The sequence below is a fragment of the Carassius auratus genome, chromosome 14 (genome assembly GCF_003368295.1).
Source record: "Carassius auratus strain Wakin chromosome 14, ASM336829v1, whole genome shotgun sequence".
Taxonomy (NCBI): Eukaryota; Metazoa; Chordata; class Actinopteri; order Cypriniformes; family Cyprinidae; genus Carassius; species Carassius auratus.
This window is the reverse complement of record NC_039256.1, coordinates 20,044,972-20,062,973: the sequence shown is the minus strand read 5'-3', so window position 1 is coordinate 20,062,973 and position 18,002 is coordinate 20,044,972. Positions and strand designations below refer to the sequence as shown.

The 18,002-nt window shown below is 38.4% G+C and overlaps 1 protein-coding gene across 7 annotated transcripts in view; it reads right to left on the bottom strand.

The window, feature by feature from the left end:
- Positions 1 to 17,626, bottom strand: part of LOC113113959 (ATPase phospholipid transporting 11C (ATP11C blood group)) — a 57,365-nt gene extending 39,739 nt beyond the window's left edge. For 4 of the 7 annotated variants that reach the window (XM_026280563.1, XM_026280567.1, XM_026280568.1 and 1 more), the window contains exon 1: positions 17,103 to 17,625. In XM_026280563.1, the coding sequence (XP_026136348.1) occupies positions 17,103 to 17,129 (27 nt within the window). In that variant the 5' untranslated portion in view covers positions 17,130 to 17,625. Of the gene's footprint in view, positions 1 to 17,102 lie in introns of all 7 variants that reach the window. The other 3 variants (XR_003293658.1, XM_026280564.1, XM_026280562.1) reach the window with 2 other exon arrangements.
- Positions 17,627 to 18,002: the final 376 nt, after the last annotated feature.

Here is an 18,002-nt window from a genome sequence, read left to right as displayed (position 1 = left end):
CTCTTCCTGTGGTTTTAATGTTTTTGTCTTGGTATCAGTCCAGTAGAAGTATTTAAATATTTCAGTCACGGATCATATCAAAGTCAAAATTTTGGCATCATGATTAGAATGAGCCAAAATCTTAGCAGAAGTAGACCTAGGTACTTTTCGCCTGCTGTTTTTTATTAAAATTTTTCTAAATACTATGAATTCGTATATTCTACTTCTCACATACAGTTTTTCACCTTTTATATAATAGACCCTTTTACTGTTGGTAAACAAGGTGACGTATTTGTGTGGGCGGGGCTTAGCTGGAGGCAGAAAGATTCCCCTCAACACTTGAACAAACGGTAGTTAGCGAGTTTTCTTAGCTTGTTTTTTTAACAATGGCTGGATAAAATCTGAATATATCTGCTTTATCTGAATATTTAAGGTAATTCACTGTCCGGGACCGCGATAGTTATTTGAAAAAGTTAACTTTAACGGACGGAACCAGATTGGTCAGTACACAATCACTCATTGGATGGACGATCTGACAGGATTAACGTTACCTCTGATTGAGTGGCTTGACATTTACACTTACCTGATAGAGAAACCGAGCGTACAAATCCTTAGACGCGTATAACTACGTACTGAATGGTCACGTACAAGACTTAAAATACAAAGATATAACAGACGAGTTTTGTGTTGTACGATCCGAAGTTTTGCCTAGCCAGCGCCAAGGACAGAAGACGACCATGTATCAGGCTTGAGTCATTGTAAACAGAGGAAACAACTACATCTTGACAACGAACTGCACTTGCATGGCTGGTTGAGTAGCTAATATCAGATTAGAAAGATCACATTTCATATTGAATTAAAATGGAAAAAGCACTTTTGTTGTTAACAGTTATGCTATCATGATGTTAACATGATGTTGTGTTAGTGATGTTGTTGTGTTAGCTATGATATGAGATGAGCAACAAGATATCAATTAGTTTCATTTTTTAATTTCAAATTGCCTGTTCTCCGTCGATTCTGGCAACCAACAACACAACAAGACGATATTTTAAGCTCCTTGTGTAGCCGACCCGGTGTTGGTTTGTATTAGCCGCCTCCAGTTTTCCGTTTGTTTTGCCTCCAGCTAGCGCCGTGACGTACCTGTGATGTCCGCGCAAAAGGGGTCTATAGGGAAAGATGTAATATAGGATATGGAAACTGAAAACATTTTATGCTAGAAATGGTTTAAATAAATTGTTGGATAAATTTTCCTATGAAGTAGACAAAATGAGTTGTTAAAACAAATGTATTCAGATCTAAAAGTAAGCTAAGAAGTACTTCTACAATCTTGTTTGTTCATTTATTTTCCCAAAATGGTAGCGGTGCGTTAGAACATGCCAGTGGCTCAACCAAAAGTGAGCTTTGCATCCAAATGCAGGAAATATCATTATATTAGTCTTGTCAACAACAATTTTCATTAAAGTATCTGAGGGATTCTTTCTCAGTTCTCCTTGACTAGAGGTCAAATCAATAAAACGTGGCACAGCTTACCCCACTCTCTGCTACTGTCTAAAGCAGTGAAGGATCAATAACGCAAACACTGTTTGCTCGTTCAAGACCCGACGCAGCTGCCACAGAATAAACATGACGTTAGGGGATTGAGTAAAGCATATCATTACTATATCAAATTAGACTTTAAAGACATCATGTTTACATGGATTCAAGTAAAGCACAGCAGTGGTCTCAGCATGCTGTGATTTCAATGGAAACATAAAGCAGCATTCAGACTGTGCCAACATTACAGCTGCTGACCACTTGCTCAGATGCAGACGGCTCACCATGTGTTTGAGCCCAACACTCACATCAGAAGAAAGCAGGAGCGTGCTATGACTGCAGACAACTGCCTAGTTCACCTTATAAGAGGAGCCGTTCCTCAATAAATGAAAACTGGTTCAATGTTTACACTTGTTCATGTCACTTCAAACTAATTTATTGCTATTTTTTGTTTGATCATAAAAAAAAATTATCTTTTAAAAAATCTTTACATAGCTGCAAAAAGAGGAAATTAAGCAGATAGCTCATCCAAAAATGAACATTCTCTCAATTATTGACCTTCATGATGTTCCACACCCGAAACACACACAAGCGTCCATGTTTTCTGAATATAATGTGTTTATGTGCTGATTAGTGTATATATTTAAATTACTAAAAAATAAAATTTTATCATATCAAGCGATCATATCTTTTTACAAGACTTGAACTAAACGGCTCAATTCATACGGATTCGTTTTACAATGCTTTTTGGATCTTTTAAGGTTCAGTTACCTGGACTTTCAATGAAATATGCTTTCAAATCAAACAAGTCAAGATCATTCAGTTGATGAAACAAAAATTATTTTAAACAATTATTAACATTCAGCAATTAACTTAAGGAAAGTTTGACATAAGGGCATGTGTAAAAAGACCGACAAAAGGCATTTGCTTAGACCACATTTAACCATTAAGTCACATTCAAATTTATTTTAATTATTTTATTTATTATTAAGTAAATGTGTGTGTGTTTAATAGTCTGCATTTTCACACAAAGCTACCTTTGATAAATGGACAATGCAAAGATTGCACAGTCATTGCTCATGATTTCCACGCCTATTTTTGCTTTTAAGGCTTTATATTTTATTTCCAGGTAAAACAAATGAGGCTTCCTGACAAAATTGCCAAGCTGAGCTGCTCCTGCCGCCCAGGCACCTGGAACTGTAATGAATATTCTGATGAAACGTTTTAAAGTTGCACAAAAACACAGAGTCAGCTTCTGATGGAGTAACTCTCTCAGCAAATGATTGATTGCATTGCTGTTGAGCAATGGGAGGAGAAATGGTCTGTGATATATCACTAATAAATACACTTCCTGAACCCTAAGCTGTTGCACCTCACGTTCAGTGTTTCTCAGCAGTAAATAAAGAGTGGATCGAAAGATGAAAGAGTGATAGCGTGACCTCTATCCACCACACTGCTGTGCATGCAATAACAGCTGAATTAACAATTGATTGCTGTAAATCATATCATTTCACTCTGTGTTCGGCAGAAAGGCAAGCATCACTATTACGACTGCTAATACTTAGGGATTTAAAGGCCTAAATATTTAAGTCTGGTAAATATTACAGACATTAATAATACCTCAAATCGTACGACTGTTGTATTACTTATCTAAGCAACTTGATCCATGATTTTTGCCTGGCAGATATCAAAACGATGTATGTGTCATATATATTCACCAAAATAAGGAAAACATGAGAATTTGGAGGTAGGCTCTGCTTGACTTGGACCAGCAAGCAACTACCTAGCAACCAGCCACAGTCTTAACTGCATAGCAACCTGCTAAAAACCACTATGAAGACCTTAGCAAACACCCACAAGACCACAGCATTATGGCAAAGACTTCTACACAGACAAGCAACACATATAGCACTTTGCATAATACACATTCTCAAGTGTTTGTACTACAGAACAGAATCACGTCGGACCGAGAATGTGTGATGGCAACTGTGAAGAACGTACTTGCAGAGGTGAAGCGCTTCGATTTGGCTGTATGTGACAGATACAGTGTTCAGAAATGCATATAATTTCACAACAGTGAGCCAAAATCTGTTCTATTTTTAAAACATCCTCCAGGCCGCATCGGAACAGGCAGCGAGCCGCAGTTTGGACACCCTCTGAGTTTAATTAATAATTAAGTAAATGGAAAGAGTACAGCCCCAGCTGTAAATCTACCACGAGTCGACTGCCCTTGAGAAGGGATAGTGCAAGAAACCAGTTAAAAGCTTCAGACTGAAGAGATAACTGCTGCGCTGACATCACACTTACAGTCCGCATGAAGGCACATGGGTAGGGCTGGGAACCCAGAACCGGTTCTGTTTTTTTTTTTTTTTAAAGAACCGGATCCGTGAGCAATTTCTAAGTTTCGGTTCCGAAAACAGTTCTGGTGCGACACGTGACCAAGTGTGTGTTCTGATAATTCGGCGTTTCCTGTAAAGCAGGTCACAAACCAAATAACAGAAACGCCAGCCTGCCTCTTTAATAACTGAGAACATTGTTTCCAATGACGCACACTCCACAGACTCTCCACGCTGCATTGTGTCTTTGACACGTTTCCCACGACTGTACATGCGTGGCTTTACGGAGTGTGCATACATGGTAAGAAGTATAACAGTTTATATTTCATTAATTTAGGGAATTGAACAAGTGTCTCAGCCCTCAAGGGACTATTTGGCCAACCAGCTTATTCATGCTTGAAAAGCTAAATGTTATTGATACTGTAAAAAACATCAACTTTGAAGCACATGCTGTTTGATGGACTAGCATTACTCAACATTACTTACTAGCTCCCAGCAACACTACATTCAGTGAAGGTAAAATAGTAAAAAACAATCATTTAAATGGAACCGGAATCGGAACCTGAACATTTGTATACATTTGTATACATGCTGCATTTTGTAATTGCCAAACTTTAACTTTACAGTAAATAAACAGTATTGAGCATTTGGTTAGTTAAGTATTTATTATGCATTTTTCCTTATCACTATTTTTTTTTTTATAGATGTTTAATGATTTTAATGGAACCCGAATTGAAACCGTTAGGTGGAACCGGAACCGGAAATTTTCTAATGATTACCAACCCTACACATGGGAGATCTGAAACTTGTTGAAAGAGGTTTCTACGGTCTTATAACCACAACTGAACTTTTTGGCTATCAGACTAAAAAAATTTTACTTTTTGGTACAAAGTAATACGCATTATTGTAACACACCTTCATGAAGCATATTACAGGGAGGCTTCTCATCAGAAGCCTCTTAGTGTAAGCAAGGTAAATTATAAAAAGGACATTTCATTTTGAGTTTTAATTTTGGGTTTTACGTGACAAGGCAAGAATTTTTTCACTGAAAAGACGATTTCCATACAGTGCACTTCCTCATTCACTTGCCTGAGTGGATGTACTTTTTGCATTTCAATTGGGTCATCTTATAAACGCCCAGGTTCTTCACCTTTTCTGAAAACCAATACGAACCAGATTCCCTGAATTACATAAAAACACAAGACAAGCAACATGACAAACAAAGTGGCTTATTTACAGTGCTATCCCACCACTGACATTCAGAAAAGCAGGCAATCTATACTAGAAAATAGGGCAAGAAGGCAAGACATCATAGTGACAGTGACAGCTTAAAAGCAGAAGAACAGGCTCAAGTCGAGTGTGAATGACTGTGTGAACAATGAGCTTCTAAATACTCCTGAAAGAAGATGTCAGCAGAGATCTCGTGGCCCAGGGCTGATCTGGGCAGATGCTACACGTGACCAGCCCACTCCTGTAGTAGCAGCCGCAAACAAATGGTAAAACAAATGGTCTACTACTGACTTTGCATACTAATTTGAATATTCAAAATTGCAAGGATGCTATTTCTGAGCGGCCAAACGCTGACAGAGGGAGACACTGGTTGCCAAAGGAACAAGACTGTTGCTACACTGAAAAAGGACCTAGTAATTAAGAGCACTCACATGGGGGGGGAAGAAAAAGTGAACTGAACGCTTAAAATAACTGCTCGGATTTAGAGACTTGGAGTAAAGTGTAAGGGGCTTTGTGAAGGCTGTATTAAACCATACTACACCCACTCACTGCTCTCAGCTCATAACCTGATGCTAACAGCAGGGCGAAGTTGAGCGAGTCCAAAAGGGCATGTTTTTAGAAATCCAAACCACTCTCATTGGGCAGAACGGAGTTAGTTAACTCCTAAAACCAACAGAAATTAGTCGTAAAGATCAATAATGGCTTCACAATTCCAATTTCAAATGCTCTTTAAAATACATGGTTTCAAAACTGCTTTACAGAAAAACATCTTACATTTACAGTATATTGTTTTTATTTTAAATCTATATTACATTTATCATTTAACATGTATTTTAAAACTATTTAATTCCACTTCATTATTTAAAAAATAATAATAATCAAATGTTAGGACAATAGCTGGAATATATACAAATTGACATAACACAACATAACATAATAAAACAGAAATTATCTGTTTTCTGAGTTGCACTGGCATTTAATAATATAAAATAATAATTTAAATATCACAACAAATAGTATAATGTAATATAATATAACATAATATAACAACATAATATTATATAATATATTAAACTAATGGTGTAAAATGATGGTACACATGATAGTTTTTTTTTTCTTTCACTCTCACTGATACTATCAAAACTCTCATGAGTCATTCATAAAATTTCAATAAAGCTGACATGTTTAAAATGCCAGGGGCAGAATTCGGAACAAAATTTACCAGTGCCCTAGAAGAAAGTCACACACTTCTTTCACATAGGACAACTGTATCAAAAGATCATTGGACATGTGTAGGTTCCTGCATCTCTGAACTGTAATAAATGATGTGGGCAGCACTCACGGTGCCGGTTCTGCGCTTTACAAAAGTAAAACGCTCAAGCTTAAAGCCAAATAAAAAAAGCTGTCTGGCTACAGTTACACTGAAGTTACGCAAGGCAGAGCAGAGTTCCCACAAAACATAGCCAACATTATTTCGACATCAAGCCTACATTTGCATAGCTAAATTAAATAAACAAAAATGTGTCTGTTACAGAACATCATTTAGATCGGATTTAGATTGAGCTTTCATGGACAAAAAATGAAATACATCAAGTAATATCAACATCTTCAGCCTTACATTAGGACTTGAGCTGCTGCTTCTGCACGTTCTGCGCATTACCAGATAATAAACCTGAATAAAAGGCTTAACCACCATCCTTCATTCATCACATTTTATACTGGTAGTAGTCGCCATGGAGTACAGCAGATCCCACAATGCCTTGACTCCCAAGTCTTTTATTCTCCATCATGTGCAGAATACAAGGTGGCACCAGGAGGATATTAATAGCATCACGACACGCTGAAGTGAAGACTGGTAGTGAGAGAAGTGTGAGCAGCGGTGCAGCAGTAGACACTCTGTACTGTGGCCTGGCCTATATTAACATGGCCTCACTAACAGAGAGAGATGAGAAAAGGACAGATGCAGAAAAAGAAAGTAACTAAACTACATCCGGGGATTCTGCAAGTCGCAAGATCAAATGATGTGTGAGATGAGTTTTCACTGATGGCTTTCAGCAAGTGATGAGAATGCTGATGGCTTTTTATTTTGGTTTCACTTTTTGACGTAAATTATATAAAGAAGTGTTCCCAAACGCTCACCGAAGACAAGCCTGTTCTTGCTCTGAACTGCAAGTGAAAAAGCAAGTTGCTTGGCTCAAGCCCAGTTCTCAGACCGAATCTGCAGAGACATGTGAGATTACGGAGGGATGTGAGAAAGGTGAAAGTTTAAGGAAAAGCTGAGGGAGAGAAAACAACAGGAAGCCATTGTGCTGTTGTCTGCACAAAGAGAATGTGACTTGTGATGACAGCTTGCTGTCAGTGAGGCTGGAAACTTGTTTATTAACTTAACTGAGATAACCGTCATCATTACATTCATTAATCATCATTACACACATTATTACACTTCAAAGACCACATGAAAGCCAACTTTAAGACCATTTACTTTTTTTAATGTACCTTGTAGTAAATGATTTATCAGGTCCCACAGGTGGGGGAAATTAGGTACTAAAAACATTACTGTATTACTATTCTCCTTCAACTATTTGAATCTGATTGGTCAGTTGTGAGATGATTTGCAGTTAAATATTTGTGTATAATGACTGATTCTATTATAAGTTAGTTTCATTCTCTTGTACTGCTAGTTCTCTACACACATCCCTTCCTATTCACTTACTAATCTCTTTTTGTAGTCATGTAATAAGCAGTAAAAATGTACAGTCAGCCAATCATTAACAAGAAAAAACTCTGAGAGTGTGAATTATCCCATACATGTATCAGCATATCGATATGGATCTAATCAAAAGTCCTGTTCCTCACTATTTGCCTCTGAATATTCTCGAAGGTAAAGGAGCTGTGAATGCGGTTTCATGTTGTATTTAAGTACAATTTACAAGAGATTTGAAACACGCTTTTCAACTTGGTCTGCAATAGGGCTGGGCAATATATCGAATATTAGCGATAATATCACAATAATTTTGATGACAATGTAAAATGTGAAAATATTGAATATTTCAAATTCAAACATGATTTACTAAAAGAACAAGCCGAATGTCCAAAAAAAGTAGACAACATGTTATTGCAGACTGATCTACACGGCTCTACTATGTGAGCTTTCATGAATTTTTCATCAGTTGTTAAATAAAGTCATTATTTTTGTTTGCTACGGGCAGAAAAAGTTTTCTCATAGCTTTGTAAAAATAAGGTTGAACCACTGATGGCAAGTGGACTATTTTAACGATGTTCTTATTACCTTTCTGGGCCTTGAAGTTGCATTGCTGTCCATGCAGGGTCAGAAAGCTCTCGGATTTCATCATAATTATCTTCATTTTTTTTGCGAAGATGAACAAAGACCTTACAGGTGTGAGTAATTAGGGGCTTTTGCACCTAGGAACTAGCCAGCAGGGTCGCTCCCAGAGAACCAATTACTCCCTTGGGCCGTTTTCTGATTGCATTTGTACTGGCAACAGGAACTCTGAAGCAGCTTACAGTAGATACTCGTGGAGTGAATATTTTAATCTGCTCATCTGCCCAAAATACCCTATTAATGACAGAATTTTCAGAAAACAATAATATTGACAAGACAAAATGATAATGATATTATGAAATTAGTTAAACTACTGAAATCATAAAGTTGATCCACCACTGGAACTTTACCCAGGAACTAGGCACTTTGGGCTGGTACTCGGTGTGTTTCCACCGCAGGAACCTGGACCTAAATAAATTTCTGGGTAAAAAATTGCCCCTCAGAAAGTCCCTGCTCCCAAGGTAGTACTTTTTCAAAGGCCCAAAACTTTCGGGGCGGGACTTGGGTACTGAGCATGCTGATTCGGTTGAGTTCAGGCAGCATTGTGATTTTAACAACCATTTATTCATATAATTTTAAAAATATCACTGTCATTGTGTCATGAAACGTAGTTTTAAAAGTATTTCGGGTGAGAATGCAGTTTTCTAAAACTCAAATATTCAGTTTATTCATAAAGACAGCGCCTATTTAAAAATGTGTTTCACCGATTTCGGAGACTATCAGCTCCACGCGATCAGTGGGAGCTCAGTGCTCATGTATACTTCTAGAGCAGTCTCACCTTGGCTAGACCTTCTCATATGTGCTCTGATGTCTCTTTAGTGGTTCAACGTCAAATATAATTAGTTTTGGGTAAATCTAACAGGTAATCTTTGGTCTTTAATTAATCTATTAATATGTTAAAATGGAAATAAAAAGGAGGCAATACTGTTTGATATCGCAAAGTCCGAACTAACAAGGATCCCAGTCAGAAATTTGCGTACTTTGTATTGAGAAACGGGCACAGACCTAAGTCACCAGACTATGTTTGCCTAATCTTCAGGGTACTTTAGACTCTGGTGGAAACACAGAAAGCAACAGTTCTGGAGGGAAAAAAGTTCCTGGTACAATAGTTCTGGGTAATTTCAGTGAAGACGCGACTTATGCTGTATGCTATACTATAATGGCATAAATTTACACATACTTAATTAAAAATCCAATTGCAGTAAACTGGGAACTGACCCACTTGAGCTAAAATGGTTGAACACTAGTAAACTAAACTGCTCTGCCAGCTGGTTAACTCATTCAAAACCATTTTAACATATATAAGATTAAACAGACAATAAAATGAATGCACAAGTTAATTTGAAAAAAATAATGTGCCAAATAAAATATTCACTTTGTAATGGGTAAGAATTATTGTATAGCCAGAAAAAGGTTTCAAAAAAAAATTCTTAAGGACAACATCTCAAATCCTCACATCTAAAAGAAAATATATGAGAACATTACAAAATGACTACTTTTAAATCTATAGTGCAAAAGATTGCATGTATGCAATAGAGAACTCTCTCTAACTAACATGTCAGAAGGACAATAGCACCATGGCTTTAATTTAGGTACTATCATGTCTCCTTTGCACGTTGCGTCTTTGGATAAACCAATCAGTTTGACTGCACTGTGGCTTTAATCCCAGTGAGAGAGAAAGGGGGGAGGGGCAGAGAAAGGAGTGACGGGAAAGAGGGAGTCGTTCTAGCTACTGTTTAACATTGGATATTTGCATCTAAATGCGGACATATCGAAAGAAATCTGCATCTCAGCTCTTGTGGCTCTGATGCAATTATCTTTTACTATACATTTAGCATCACTGACTGTAATTACAGTTCAATTAATTACAGCAAATTGTGTTTGAAGGGACAGAGAAAAGCTAGCTCTGTCGAAGAGCGTAACAGCAAAAGCAAACTAATATACGTTACGAAGCACTCAGGTTGCTGAGGTGGCAAGCTGTTTGAGCTCCAGGGCCACGGCTCCACTCACAGGCACCGGTGAGCTGAGTAAAGATTCATTTCTCTCCTTGCAGTGGACTGATGGGAAAGCTCCAGCGTGGGCTCATCCAGTTCTCATCAGAGCCCGTTATTTAACCGGGAACTCCAAGTGTGTGTGTGTGGGTGTGCATCAAGGCTGTGTAATAGATCCTTTTGCTTTCGCTGGTATAAGTGGAAAGTCTCTCTTTTTTGCCTACAGAATCAAAAGCACCAAAAAACACTAAGTCACACTTTCTGTTTCCCTATCACAGACTTAAACTTTTCATTATTCTCTTCACATTGCTGCACAAGTGCTCTTGGGGTATTGCTGGTAGCTAGGGCACAACACAGAGAATCTCAGGATGATGCTTTATAAATATATGGATGACAGGAATGCATTTCAAGTCCACAAGCCTTGGTGACGAAATACAGCTGGGAATGGAGAAACGCTGTGAGAACTTTAAAAACGAGCCACGTAAATTATTTAAAATGACAAACTGAGAATTCAGCCTTGCTTTTAGAGATAGTCCCGGATGCTCCATCTCCAACGCCCTCGCTTTGGCAATCAGCCTCTGAAAGCCTGTCTATTATACATGGAAGGTAACAGAGGGATACTACAGGTAGATCTGCACATGCACTTCCATTGCCTGGTCTGCTTTCTGCACAGTCTTCTCTCACCTATCCTGACTCTGATGGGATGTAGGGTTCAGCCTTGTGCGGCTGGCTGCGTTTTCATTATGGGTAGTTGAAGTGCAATGAGAGAGAGAGATCAAGAGAAAGAGCGAGAGGGAAAGAAGTGGTAGTCAGCATAAGCATTTCTGTCTGCCAGCCAGTTCGGGAGGGACAAGACAAATGGCAGCAAAACGGAGCAGGACTCTAATCAATATGTGGCTCTCCTGATGAAACAAGGCCAATAAATCACTGGCCCAGGCAGGCCAATGTGGTCCCCTCACCCACTTCACACTTACCCCGAAAAGCCCATCACACCATCTACATGGTTATCATTGGTATAACTACTCTGCAACAGGTGGTCAGTGACGATTAGGGGCTGTTTGTGATGTCAGGTGGTTGATCTGCGATGGAGCTTAAAATTCCAGCTGAGGAGCATTTCTAGGCGGTCAAAACAAATTAAGTCAGATATTCTTCCAGTAATACTATAAGATGGTGAGAGTACAAGGTCACTGATCTAACACAAAGAGCAGCTTACACAAAATACCAGGGACAAGGCTATAGCTTATCTGTTTTAAATATATGGTGAACTGCATTTTCAAAGCATGAGCTGTGCTGTAAAAATATAAAAACCCAAATAATTGTTCATAATTGTTAAGCACGTCCAATTCTAATATAATGTACAGTAAGGCTGGACTTAACAGAAACTGGTTAACAGTTGTCTCTAAAATTTTAGTAGTTAGTGCTACTTCCAGGGGAAAAAAAGCTCTCAAAACCAATATGCTATTGAAAAATTACTATTTAAAAAAAAAATATTTTAATAAAAAAATATTATCAAATTTAAAATAAAGGCATGAGTATTACTGGAGTATAAAGTATTACATTTAACATTCAGAATTTAGGGTGAAAAAATAAATGGTTAAATAATTTGCATTTACTGCATGATTACTAAATATAATCAACTCCATCTATACTGACTTAGTGCTGTCTGCGGTTAGACGGAAAAGCAGACTTGTTACAATAAATTAGCCATTTCTCTTTTTTTAGGCCTAGGCATGTTTCACAATCTTTTTTTATTTGTGGTAAGAAACCTGCATATATTCTTTTAAGTGCACATATTGATCGTTCACACAATTCACACTGAGCTTCACAGCAGAAATAGTTTCAGAACAGAGCGTAATTCTGCACTGCAGCATGTAATATTATCAATATGCTTCTATGAAGTAAAATGTGAAAAAGGAGTTTACGCTACTATTCAGTAGTTTTATGTATGTAAGATGCTATGCTTTTTTCAAGAAGTCACTTAGGCTATGTTCAGACTGCAGGAAAATGTGACTCAGCGTTAACACTTACACACTCTAGATGAAGACGTGTGAAACAGAATCTAAAGAGCTTATTAAATTTATCTTGAAGAGCTGTAATGACCCCACTTCTTAGCTAACATGGTAGTTCATTTTCAAATAGGTTCTTAAGCTTTATTTCAAAATGCAATACCTTATGCACCGATTCAAAGGCAGCACTTATTATCTGATGTCCCCCTGTGTACATTCGCAACCTACTGGGTTTACTTTACACCTCGTAAAGATGGGCATTTGACAGATCACATGCACACAGCCACAGTGCCTGGGGAGTGAGCACTCCTCACAGAGCGCGTGCACACACACGCATGAGTGTTGGGTGAGCTGTCTGACAGCAGCTGCTTTCCAACAAACCTGCACACCGGGTTCCCTGAGGCCGGCGGCTTCTGTTTATGATGCTCTCCTGCACCACCCGGACACCCAAAAACATCCTTTGTAGGCACAGCCAGACAGCCGACTGATTAGCAGCTTGGACACAGCACAGAGGAGGCAGCAGAGTGGAGCAGGACGGAGCGGCCCTTGCATGACAGTACAGCTGACCACTCGGACATAGCAGGAACAAGACAGCCAATCACGAGGGGTACTGAAAGCCCTGTTTGGTTTTAAATCTCAGCACTGTTGAAAGAAATACCATAGAAACTCATGTAAAATTATCTCAGCAGTTGCTTATAGCAATGGGACGTCCTTAAAATTTGAGTACCTTGCTTGTAGTACACAAAGGAAAAAGCTGCATGATGAACATGCAAGATTTCAATATGCCATAATTCTGTGGGACTTGTGCCAGCAATAGTGCTGAGGGACACTGGTTAGTTTTAAAGTCAACATGAAATGAAAATGCACTACATATTTTTGTAAATGCCTATTACAGATCTTATTGGTAACATCATCCATGTATAGGCTTAATTATTTTTTTTTTTTATAAAATGTCATAACTCAATCTTCCAATGAAAACACCATCTTCTTGGTGATGTATGGCAGTCTACTATCATTTAGTCTGCTTTAACTCCGCCCCTTTCTTACAAGCTTACATTCATTTGAGTGCAACATCCACATCTCAAATTCAAAAAGAATAGAAACAATTCCTCAACATTTTTTTTTTTTTTTGATAACCAATTTCACTGAGATGTACGTCACAATAGGGAAGAAAAGATCTGTCACTACTTCCACTGGAAAACAGCAGTACAATACAATTAGAAAAAAAGATGCATCTTGATGGGAAGTGTGGTTATTTCCTAATTTCCCTGTAGTACATATTCTCCCACCCACACTTTCATGTTTTTCCTGTTGTTGCAGCTGAAAAAAAAAAATCACAATAAAATGAAAAATATGGTAGAAGGGAAAGACAAACATCCCACGGATGTTTCACAATATCACTAAATGTATTAAAAAATGATTACAGATGGTGAAAAACTATAGAAAATGGGGGAAAAGGACCCTCGCACATTAAACATTTGCAGTGTTCTTTGGGTAAGCCATGGTTAATAATCTGCACAGCACCATCTTCAGATCTCCTCAGGGGTTTGCTTCAAAGAGGCAAAGTCTTTCCTAAGAGAGCATCATGCGCACCAAAGGAAGCTCTGACTTCACCATTAACTGGTGAAGAGGAAGGACCTGTGAGAAACCGTCAAAGAGAAGTGACAGCGCAACAGAGACATCCAGTCAAACAGGGCCTGATGTACATTAGATGTGTCAACAGCTACTCTGAAGTCTAACTGAAACAAATAAACCCTGACTGTTCTGAGAACTTCTGTAAATGATACGGCTGCATGATTAATCAAGGTTAAAGTATGATCACAATTTCTGCTTCTCATGATTAGGCAATATTAACCAACACTGGTTATCTATCTTGAAAATGTATCTCTAGATAATTGGTATTAGTAATTTAACCATTATTGTGCAGCTCTAATATAGTCAAGGCACTACTCAACACATGAGAAAAGAAACCTTTGAACAAACTCTTGCATTTCCCTAAACTAACTCTGCACTCACCCGCAGAAACAAAAAGCAGGCTTTTCTGGAAAACGAAGCCTTTCATATCTATCTATATTGTTTTCCCATCTTTACAAAACATATTCAAACCTGAATGCTATCACATTTTCCTCCAGACCAGCAGTCAAGACACAACAGGCCACTATCTTCAAGGAGTGAGAGGACAACAAAAGCACCTAGATTTAGCATTCCTGTCAGAGAACTACAATCAAAGGTGCATTGCTGTAGCAGCTAACACTATTTTTAATGCACATCAAAACAGATTGAGATTCCCACTCGTATAGTTTACACAGACCTTGACTTTCCAGTAAACAGTCGTCCATGTTATCGGAGAAGAACGTATTGAAATGAGATGCTGTAATAACAATACTGTCAGCATCAGTGAAAACAGGTATGGCGGGAACGCAAACTTTATTTATGATTCCTACAACAAAAAGAAAAGCCCATGGCAGGGCAAGAGAATATGCTGGTTTGTGTAACATTAAAAGACCTGCGGAAATATATCGGAGCATGGTATCCTTATATTGGTCTATTACTGCTGGTATCTATAGCGCACATACTGCCAGCAGCACCATTTAACCTAATGGCACCAACAGGTTATGGGAGAGTTATACTATAAAAAGAGATATATGGCTCAGCATAAAAAAGGAACCTATGTGACTGACCAGGAGAGATGTGGACATTTACTTATTGGTCTTAAGGTAGCCATGAATAATTAGGCTGGTTTTGGGTTCACCTGAATCAGAAATCAGCTAGCGGGGTCACAACAAAACACCATCATGAACATCTGAGTGTAATGGATTATCAAAATAACGTATACTATACAGGACAGAGACTCGGTTCTATGCATCAGTTGTTGATATGGGGGATTCAGTCCAGAATGTAGGCAGATGAATGTTAGCTTGCAGTGACCGGTTTAAGCTGACTAAAAGGACTGGAGAAGTCCAGCATACATCAGTTATCCAGTTCTGACATTTTCATTAAAACATTTTGAATGTTTTTTTGTTTTGTTTTTTTATCACACAAAATCTGATTCATTTGTCACAATAAGATAGATAACATGCATTAAGAAAATAAGAATGAAATTTCATTTAATGCTGGCTTTAAGCCATTTACAGTGAATGCATTTGCATTACGGACATGAATGATGGGGGGGGGGGCACAATCTAGGAACCTTTAATTAAACCAGACATAGTAATGCTCAACTGCGAGAATCTGCAAAACACACATGGTGCGAACACGACATAAGTCTAGCACGTTTATATAAAAATGTTCTGTGTGAAGTGCCTAAAACGGGATGAATTTAAAGACATACATACAAGAATAGCTACTTGATTAGTTGCAATCGTGATCTAGGAAGCCTCCTTTTATGCAAACTAATAATAATATCCGGTACATAAACTTTGAGGGGAATAAACCAAGGTCTGGTTTATGTTAATTGTACAAGAATAAGCAAATGAGGATCTGGTATGCTCACACAGACCCAGAAATAACAAATGGTAAGAATTAAGCTAAATGAGAGGTTTCACCTCTATCAACACATTACAAGACAATCTGACACAGCCGTATTAAAGGCAGAGTGGTGTCATGATTTAATCTGCCTTATGTTGTTCCAACCCTGAATTGAATTTCTCTCTTCCATATAAACTTTCACTGCTAGTTTTTTTTCTTCATAAAATGACCGAATCAGTTATCATTCACTACATATTTTGTTGTTCCATGGAAGAAAGGCAGTCATGCAGGTTCCAAATGGCATGAGGGTGAGGAAATAAATGCTTATTTTGGGATGAACTATCCCTTTGAGGATATGGAGAGCATAGTGAATTCATTTGTAAGGGTGAATCACAACAATAATTGAAGCACAAAAAGGGAGGAATTTGATTACAAGTATTCCAACCAAAGGCTAAAACAGCCAAGACTAACAACAGGCTTCATCTTAAACCCAACATTAGACTTCAAGAGCTACTCCAAGAACTGCCAGGATGCTCTGCAATCATGTGGTAAGAGCAGAATTTCTGCATCAAGTGCCCAAATAAAGTTTGCAGCTAAAAGATTGCGACAGCAACGAAGGGCATTAGGAAATTAATTATTGGATTCAAGTACAGCACTTAAAGGGCTTAGCTTGCGAGACTGAGTAGTATTATTTGATTAGCGCTATCAGGAATGCAGTTCAACTTAAAAAAAAATTGGCAGGACACATCTGAACGATTATCTTCACCACAACAGAGACGTCGCCAGTGTCTCAAACCCAGCCTCTCCTCCTAACCCTAGGTAGACAACTCAAAAGCGTTTCAGACAACTATCAATTTCACACACACACACACACACACACACACACACACACACACACACACAAATAAATAAATAAATACAATTCACTGCTGCTAAAGCCCATAAATTGTTTTGAATCGCTAAATGTGATGGGTACGACTCGCTTTACAACAGCCGGCCAGTGTTAACAGGAAGTTGACTGCATACCTCAACTAATTACAGCTTTGGTGGTGTTGAGAAACTGAGCTTTCTGCATGGTGGCTTCCTAGTTTTTAAATAAGCGCTCCACTCATGCAGCATTTGAGATGTTTCGTCGACATGCGCTCTTGTTCTCAGACTCAGGCTGGTGATTACAAACATCTTCTTTAAAATAAAACACATAGAGTGCCATACATACCAATCGGTTGAGCCTCCTCCGTAACATCTTTAATTCTTCTGTCTTCTTTTTTTACCTGAAGACACTGTCGAGCAGCTGTTCCTTTTGTAGCAGCCAACTAACGTTACTTGCTAGTTGAGCTTGATGATGAGTAAGTTTGCATGTATGACGGCAAAATGCGCCCTATTTAGCTATCTACTTTCTATCCCGTTTCCCCGAGCTATATGCAATGCGGCGGTGAAGCTACATCGTTTCCATGTTAATTGAATCCTGTCCTCTCTAACCATTCGCATTCTCCTTTTTGGTTACTTTGCGCGGCGTTAGTCGCGGGAGCCCCCCACGCGCGGGGTTGATACAATCAGCGGCATCATGTACTCTGTGTGCCCTGTTGCTGAGCCTCCAAATAATTCACCGCATTCGCCTCCCCGCGATTAATAGTCTGCACGCGAGGGGGGGGGGGGGGGGGTGTCTCTCTTGAAGGTGCGGATTTCCACTCGTGTGCCGCTACCCCCTCCTCTCGTTCAGATTCCTGTCAAACACATTTTACTCTCCTAACGCAAGAGCCGCTACGACAACAAGCCCCGCCCCTCGGTGCCGTCATCACATTCCGCGGGTTTCTGGGAAATGTATTTTGGTTGGGTACTAATCTCTCTCTTTTTCTCTCTCTCTTTTTAAAATGTTTATTAACGTAACTAGTATACCGGTATTCTATTTGTAATGTTGATGTAATTTTCATTATAAGTTTAAAAGGAGCTACACTTTGTTTCATTTACTGCTGATAATTTTTTTTTTTTTTTTTTTGGTTTAGCAGTGTATCTTGTGACACATCATGGAAATTCCAGAATACATTGTTTATATAAATAACAAGGTCTAAGTTAATTATATCTAATAAAAACATGATATTTATTTGCAGTAAGCTAC